Source organism: Podarcis tiliguerta (genome assembly GCF_965153285.1).
Source record: "Podarcis tiliguerta genome assembly, chromosome: 8".
In the NCBI taxonomy this organism is placed as follows: Eukaryota; Metazoa; Chordata; class Lepidosauria; order Squamata; family Lacertidae; genus Podarcis; species Podarcis tiliguerta.
In genome coordinates, this window is record NC_139541.1 from 52,430,257 (window position 1) to 52,438,732 (window position 8,476).

At 48.7% G+C, this 8,476-nt stretch overlaps 1 protein-coding gene across 1 annotated transcript; it reads left to right on the forward strand.

Annotated features, from left to right (window-relative positions):
- The first annotated feature begins 851 nt into the window (after positions 1–851).
- On the forward strand, positions 852–6,887 carry LOC310683237 (chymotrypsin B-like). The gene is made up of 7 exons (XM_083452982.1): positions 852–910; positions 2,292–2,395; positions 2,578–2,657; positions 3,620–3,698; positions 4,697–4,877; positions 5,623–5,756; positions 6,371–6,887. Exons 1-7 carry the CDS (start codon positions 859–861, stop codon positions 6,530–6,532), a joined length of 792 nt encoding a protein of 263 aa, XP_083309108.1. The 5' UTR covers positions 852–858; the 3' UTR covers positions 6,533–6,887.
- The last annotated feature ends 1,589 nt before the right edge of the window (positions 6,888–8,476 follow it).

Consider the following 8,476-nt stretch of genomic DNA (forward strand, 5'->3'; position numbering starts at 1 on the left):
TGTGTGTGTGTGTTTATATATATATATAGAGAGAGAGAGATTTATCAAAGCTTTAAATACAAACAAAGAAAAAACAATATACAGAACAACGCCAAGTATCAAGCATTTTTTTTTTTTTTACATAAATCATAAACTGGGGTGATTGGCTTAGAATCCAGCAGCCCTCTAGCAGTTTCCTGGCACAGTCAGGTTATGATGGATTAACGCCCTCATCTTTGGCTCAGCCAGAGATACACCACCATATCCCCTCCACTGCAGCTGAGCCAAACCTGGTAGATTTCAGGTTAGCATAAGCCCCCCAGGAAGCTGTGTTCCGTGGCTGGAATCAGGGGGACTTAGGCCAAATCCCAAGCCTGTCAAGTTCAGTCTCACGATCTAGCAACCCAGTGTAAATTCAGCCGGCAGAAAGGGTGGTGTAACTCAAACACTATTTTAAAGGCTTGTTTTTGCTCTGCCAGGCTTAGCTGAGCTCAGTCACCAGGAGTTTTACTCCTGAATGGATTTTGAGCTGGTGTAACTTTGTGCCAGCTTAAATTACACCAGTTTGCTTTATGCCAGCTTCTTGTACACAGAATTGCTCCTTGAAGCAAGGCCCCAGGGCAAAATAGAAGAGACTACCTGGGCCCTCTTCCTTCCACAGAGCACCCCCCGAAACCTTCCAGCTGCCATTGTCCTAAAAATACCCACAGTTTCCAAAATGGGTGCTTTCGCCTGCCAGTCATCAACCGTGTTATCAACGGACAGGTTTGCTCGTTCCCACGTAGCCACTGGCTCCCAGCCACCTTTGGTCTGAGCATTCAGTATAAAAATGGCTGAGCTGCTACATGCTGTTCCCATTGTCCTCAGAACCAGCTTATTATGGCAGCCTTGTGGTTTTTGTCCTGCCTGGCACTTGTCAGTGCCGCACAGAGTAAGTACCCACCTGCTTGCGGTCTTGGTCCTTGCTTGGGGTGGGATGGGGAAGCAAACCATTTCTATGGCTGTGTCACCCAGGCTTGGATCATCATCTTTCTTTTCTCTCTATAAAATAGAGCTGATTCAGGGGGTAGGCCAACCTGGCCCCATCCATAGGCCAGCGAAGGAGCACTTGCTTAGGTGTTTGCTTTCCTCTGCCCTCCTCCTTCCTTTTTCCTTTTCTATCATGGCTGTTAGATTGTAAGCATGCAGTCAGGGATGGCCTTGTTTTTTTAATATATGTATAGCGCTTATAAAGTTTAAGGCACTTTAAAAGTGTTAAGTTATCCTCTTCATCTACCAGCGGTTCTCAACCAGTGGGTCCCCAGATGTTGTTGGACTACAACTCCCATCATCCCTGAGCTCTGGCCTTGCTAGCTAGGGGTGATGGGAGTTGTAGTTCAACAACATCTGGGGACCCACAGGTTGAGAAAGGCTGCTAGACTGTCATGGGGGAATCAGCACATTGCACAGCCCTCCTGAAACTATACTGTTCCAGAATATAGGTAGATGAACAAAATGCTTGAATGCCACATTAAAACTCCCTACACTTAAAAACAAACACCAGGGATAAGGTGAGGGTTCAGATCTCTGTCCCTGACATGTCTTCCTGACATGCTAACTCTCTATAGGTAGGGATGAATTCATTTTTTTTAATTACTTATTTTTTTACTGCATTTATAACCCACACCTTTCTCCCTATTTTCTCCTCAGAGCAGACCTGTGAGGTAGGTTAGGCTGAGAGTAGGTGACTGGCTGAAGTAAGCTTTACAGCTGAGTAGGGATTCAAACCTTCATCTCCCAGGTCCTAGTCTAACACTCTAACCAGTACACCACACAGGCTACTACGAGAAGCATTAGATGATGCCATCCTCAGGTGCCTTTTGAAGTGATACAGGCCCAAGGAGATGTACCAGGTGGTCTGGTCCCCTCGTTTATAGAGGACAGTCCTCTGTTTGAAGGGCTATCAGGGGACAGTCCAGCATATTTGAAGGATCGTCTGGTCCAAGTCCAGCTTAAAGATAAAGAACCATGAAGGAGGCCAGGGACTTGGTCAATCCCCATGTAGCATCATCTCCCATTTAGGAGAAGCCACTGAGTAGGCCCTTTTGGATGGCTCTCATCACCGCACACATACAGACAAGCAAAGGACCGGCACACCAACCACATAGGAGCTTGTCTCCGCTACATTATGTGCACAGATGGACCCCTGGGCTGTCTCTGCCTTAACAATTCCCTGTCCCTCAGCCTCCTTGCCAGAAGTCCTTACCTGAAGTCCTGAGCGCAAAGCACAGAACATGGAAAAGCTCTCACGTCACCTCTTTCCTTGCTTCCAGGTTGCGGTGTCCCTTCAATCCAGCCCGTCCTCACTGGCTACTCCCGCATTGTCAACGGGGAGGAGGCAGTGCCCGGATCATGGCCCTGGCAGGTCTCCCTGCAGGTAAGAATGCTTGGGAAGGTCTTGGGAGTCTGGTTCGTTTCCTCTGTTGGTTTGCATTTCCCCTACTGGTGCTTAACTGGAACTGAAAATAAAATGGTCAAAGGCCCTTTCTATTGCCACTGCTGCCTGGCTCTGTTCCTGTTGGGTCTCTCACCACCTGCTTTCCTTGGCTTGCCTTGCAGGAGAAGAGCGGGTGGCATTTCTGCGGTGGGTCCCTCGTCAGCGAGCGCTGGGTGGTGACTGCTGCCCACTGTGGGGTGACGTGAGTACCTTGCCTCCCTTTTTGTGTAGGGATATTTTTTAAATAGATGGATAGGAATCCTGGAGGTTGCAGGGTCAGGAGATGCACAGCAAAGGCTAGCAGATGTGTTAGCTACCTGTGGTCAGAGCAAGGGGCTGAAATATATGTGAGAATTGTAATAAAAGATTAAGGTCTCATATATATAATAAATGTTCATAAATGTACCAACCAAGCATGTACATAGATATGTGGACCACATGTCTGGAGCAGCACAGGAAGACCGTCCTGAAACCATTTTGACTCCCAAACTGACCAAATGTTTTCTCTGCAAGGAGGGAGGGGGTGAGGGAACCTTCCTGTTGTCTCAGGAATTGGGTAATCACCATTTCAAAGGAATGGCCAGACTACCAGGAAAGGGAATCAGATAAACTGGCAGACAGGAAAAACCACATCATTCAAATTTCTGTTGTAGACCACATTTTCTGTGACGTAGGTATGATGTGTGTGGGGGCTGGTCTTGGGTTACACCCCATCTGTGATGTATGTATGATGCATGGAGGGGTGGTCTTGCGCTCCAGGGATGGGATTTAAAATGTCTATATAAGGGCAGGCACACCTTTGCTCTCGGTCCTCTTCCGTCCTCCTGCATGTGAGGGGAACACCATGTTGCAACAGCTTTAATAAAGATCAGGCTTACTAGCTGCTTTGCTTCTCAATATTCTCTGGTTGGCCTCTGTTATTTTCTCCTACTGATAGGGAACCCACTTAAGGACTCTATACGGGCTCTTGGATACCCCATAACGGAAGAAGGGCAGATTTTGTTTATAACAGAATCATAGAACTATAGAAGGGACCCCCAAGGGTCATCTAGTTCAACCCCCTGCATTGCAGGAAACGCAGCTCAATAATCCCTGACAAGATGGCCATGCAACCTCCGTTCCTTCAGCTGGGGCCTACTGACAGCTTTTGCTTGCTTTCCTCAGGACCTCCAACGTTGTGGTGCTTGGTGAACATGATCGCAGCTCCTCTGCAGAGAAAATACAGAAGTTGGCTGTCGAGAAGGTTTGTGAAGCAGCTGGAAGGCCTCCTCAGGGCTCCTCCAGATAGCATGTTTACTGGGTATTCATCCAGATTTACTTGCACAAGGTTTAGACAGGGGCCGGGCTTTGTTCAGTCTTTCAGGCATTTAAGTAAACGTTAACCAGCCCTTGAGGGTGTTCAGAAACCAGTACAGCCCAGAAAATCCAGTTAAGCAGTTTATTGAAAAAGGAGTTACTTGTAAGAAAGAAGGAGGGTGGCAGGGGAGAGAGAACAATAGCAAGAATGCAGTTCAAACTTGAAATAAAACACCATACTAGATTCTTGGTCCAGCTAATCCTCCACTTAATCCAATACCAACAATGAAAATTGGCACTCTGTGGTCACCACTGGAGGAGGAACCTTCTGGCATCTGCTGTAGGTTGGTGAGTGGGGTGTGTGTTTTTCAAGAGGAACAAACCTGAAGGCCGCAGCCCATCTTCAAGGGCTTCTTATTCATTGGTTCAACAGGCAGACTCCTGCCAATCAGAAGCCACGTTTGTCAGGTAGAGGGAAAATTACACCTTTCGGGGAGTGGGGAAATGAAGACTACCAGATTTCCGCATCACCCTGCTAGAAAGACATAAGCAGTAATCTGTGGACATGTCTGTCTTCTTTCCTTACCCATCGTGGAGGTTGGGTGTTCGTAAAGAATCAGTTACAATACATCAGGAGGTTCAATGCTATCACTCTAAATAGAGTGAAAGGATTTGAGCACTTTGCGTGTGTGTTAACTGGCTTGCCAGTTCCAGGATGTCTGTGTCATCGACTGTTTTTATTAATTAACACAATTATCACTGCCAGCCGTTATCAGCCTGTCACCCTCCACTGACCTCACTGTTTACAACTCCTCTCCCCAAACCATGTGTGTGTTTAGCCTTGTAGTCAACGAAGGCACACACCACAATATGTTTGTTAGCCTCTGGTCAGATGCACCACTGTATCCTGCTTGCAGCACCCACAACGCCTCTCTCGCCCACCAGGTCTTCACCCACCCGGAGTGGGACCCCGTTGCCATCAACAATGACATTGCCCTCATCAAGCTGGCCACCCCTGCTGAGATGACCGACACTGTGTCCCCCGTGTGCCTGACAGACACTGCTGACCACTTCAAGAGCGGAGACCTTTGTGCCACCTCTGGCTGGGGAAAGACACGCTACAACGGTGGGCCTGTCAGGGGTCTCACGGGGGAAGTGCTAGGGGGCGCAGGGAGGGATGTAGGGGGCTTCTTGCTTGCCTGGATAGAGTGCAGAGGTGTGTGTGTGTGTAAACTAGCCCACTGTACAAAAGTTAAATCTTTGATTTTTGCACATTTGCATTTGGCCCTCCCCTTCACTATCATGCGGCCCCCAGAAGGGAACGTGGCCCTATCTGTCTGACAAAAGCTCACCACGCCTGCTTGAGCGCAGCTCCCCAAGGCAGCCAGTTCTCTGCCCGTGAGGTGAGCAGCCATTTCAAACATCAGTGGGGAATCCAGTTCTTGACCCAAGCTTACTTCAAACCTGCCTTTCTATCTTGTTAGAAGGGAGAAAGACTTCTGAGGCAGTTGGGAGCTGGATGTTTTAGGCCATGCAAGGATGATCCCTCTGTGGGGGTACCTCACTGACAAAGTGCTCCTTGCCAATGTGTGCTTCCCTGTTAGTGACAAGGCAGCTCTGCTTACAAACAGAGCTCTAAATAACTCTGGACCAGGTTACCCGAAAAACCATCTTCTTCTTCACTGTGCTCAGCTAATGGAACCCAGTTAGTTTTGATTATCGACTTGTGGTAACATGGACTTGGGTTTTTCAGTGATTTTATAAAGTGCTTAGAAGCCACTTTGGCATCTAAATAAATAAGTAAACGGTGTCTTAGCTACCAGGGTGCAGCAAAGCAGTGGCAACTGCTAACTTGAGACTCTTTCCTGCAGCTTTCACCACCCCCAACAAGCTGCAACAAACAGCCCTGCCCCTCCTGTCCAATGAGGAGTGCAAGAAGTCCTGGGGCAGCAACATCTCTGACCTGATGATCTGCGCTGGTGCAGCCGGATCTTCTTCCTGCATGGTGAGTGCTGCTTGACCCTCTCCCCACTCCCACAAAACCCCCAAGCACCACAGGGAGGGGAAGCCGATTAATTAAGGAGCAAATGGTCACTCATCTCTCAGCTCCACTGAACAGGGAGCAGGAGCAGAAGTAGCAAGGAGGGATGTGATAATTAAAATTACAGTAGCTCTTATAAAAGCTTCAGGACCACGTTGCCGGTTCACATTGGACTGGTTGGCATGGCAATTTATTTTTATTGCAAAAACAAGAATAGCCAGAAATCAGGGTGTGGGGAGGAACCCGCAGGAGGAAGACACAGAAAATACTGAAAATCAACAAAGGGAGTGCCCAGGGGATTGTGATTCCAGAGATTCCCTCAAACTGAAGGGATACATGGTAGGAAAAATAATATGTGCCAACTCATCTGTAGTTTCTCCAAGGCATGTGATAGGTGGGTGTGGGAGAACACAAAACTGCAAAACCGACCTTTAGAGAATGTGGGGGGTGAACATCCCAAAAGATTGCCTGGTTCCTTAAAAAAGGGCTAGAGGGAGAATTGTGTCAGAAGACCTAGGATACCCTCCCCACCCCATCCCACCTGCCCAAAGTCTAAACTGCCTGTCTTCTGTTTGCAGGGTGATTCTGGCGGACCCCTTGTGTGCCAGGAAGGCAATGTCTGGAAGTTGGTGGGCATTGTGTCTTGGGGCAGCAGCCGCTGCTCAACCACCACCCCTGCTGTATATGCCCGCGTCAGCCGCCTCCGTGCCTGGGCCGATGAAACCATGGCTAATAACTGAGCTTCCGGTGTCACGGGATGAGGGGGATCAATAAAGGCTGTTCCTCCTTTGAGACTCATCTCGTGTCCTGTTCTTCCATTGCTCCTGGCTCAGAATACATTCTAATCTCAGGCCGGCACGGCCACACCATTTGCACATGCCCGCATCCACACACTGCCCCAAGCAGTGGCTCAATAGCATGGCTTCCCCTGTGGAATATGATGCCAAGACACTTCCTATGCCAGTGTTGCCCCAGAGACAAAAATTGATGTGTTTGTGCGTGTGCATAAGCGTGCAGGCTCTGTGATGGGTCCATCTGGGCAAGTGTGCACACGCTGGCATGTGGCCCTCACAGAGGTGGCGAATCTTCAGTCTGGCCCTCAAGCTGAAAAAGCTTTGCCATCTGCGTGCCCTACAAATGCCCTGTAGCTGCCTCAGAAAAACTCCATCAAGAGTTTGGACAAGCCAGAAAAGGCTATACAAGGCTATGCGTGGAGCCTCGTTTAGGAAGAGGTCTCATGCTGAATGAAGCTGAATGTTGGAAAATTCAGGACAGATGAAAGGAAGTCCTTCTTCATGCAGTGTATTGTTAAACTGTGGAACTCCTCTACACAGGAGGCAGTGATGGCCACCAACTTGGGTGGCCTTAAAATATAGGGGAAGCGCAGTCCAGTGCAGGTGTTCTACCACCCTCTCAAGTCTATTCAGAAACATAGAAAGCTGTCTTACATGGACTTAAGACCATTGGGGGCTCCCCTCTATCTCTGGTTGTGGGTCTCCAGTGTTGCAGACAGGGCTCTTTCTCAGTCCTGGGAATTAAACCTGGAGCCTTCTGCATGTATACTGGGAATCTACCATCCAAGTTCCAGGACTGCACCCCCCAGTGGCAGTTCTTGTGGCTGCTCCAGAGGGATGCTGAGAATGGGCAGCTGTGCAATTTCTTATTCTAGTTGGTTGGTTTTAAGGGCTAAGTTCCTGTCCTGTGGTCAGATGGAAATACAGTGGTTTTTACTAATGGTGGTCAGTGGGTTTACGTATTTCCAGTAAGATTCTTAGACAGCAACCTGGGGGGGAAAGTCACACTTGTGCCGAGGCTGAATTCACAGGCAGAGGTGGCTGCTGACCAATCCAAAAACCCAAGCCAGATCTGTGCCACCCAGAAACATAGGAAGCAGCCTTATAGAGTCAAGACCATTGCTCTCATCTACATTCAGTGACAGCGACAGGGTTTCAGGCAGGGTTTGCTCCCAGCCCAATCTGGAAGGGCTCAGGATTGAACACAGGACCTTTTGCATGCAAAGGAGGGGCTCCGTCACTGAGCTACTGCCGGCGACTGTGGAAGGTTCCCTCAAGCCGCAATCCTGTGGGAGTAAACTCCCTTGAAGTCAGTGAAACTTACTTGTGAGTAAACCTGCATTGGGTTCCACAGGCCCCTTTGCTCCACTCAGGAACAGCAGAGAAGAGAACCACTTCCAGCTTTCCTTGCTAAGATGTGAACATATCTTCCAAAACATGGGGGTGTAAATGGTGATGTATGAGCCCCCCCAGTTTTTCTACAGCATGTTTAGCTCTTTAACTGATGGCAAAAAGACACACACCCACCCACAGCCATTTAGTGGCTTATCCACTCAAGTCAGTGGGATTCTGGAAGGGGAAAGGGCAAGAGGAGGAGTTAGAATTAGCTGCTGATTAGGCAGTCAGTCGTCCAGGCTGCCATTGCCCAGACATTTGCCCACCACCCTGTTCTCCAGCCAGGCTCAGCCAAGCTATTGAGTCTACCTGGGTCTTTGAAAGGAGCAAGGAAGCCAAGTTCAGGGTTGTTGTTTTTTAACCATGATTCAATTTACAGGTTAAAATAACAGGATCTTAAGGGCAGGTCCCTACCCAGAAGGTAGGGCAGGTCCCTACCCAGAAGGTAGACCAGCCAATGTTACAAATGCAAATTGATATTACTCCTGGCTCTGT

Bases quoted from the DNA above. Each gene is read 5' to 3' on its own strand.
- LOC310683237 (XM_083452982.1), top strand. From the start codon at position 859: ATGGCAGCCTTGTGGTTTTTGTCCTGCCTGGCACTTGTCAGTGCCGCA. The intron at 911-2,291 runs GTAAGTACCCAC...CCTTGCTTCCAG, and splicing joins ACTTGTCAGTGCCGCACAGA to GTTGCGGTGTCCCTTCAATC. The intron at 2,396-2,577 runs GTAAGAATGCTT...CTTGCCTTGCAG, and splicing joins CCTGGCAGGTCTCCCTGCAG to GAGAAGAGCGGGTGGCATTT.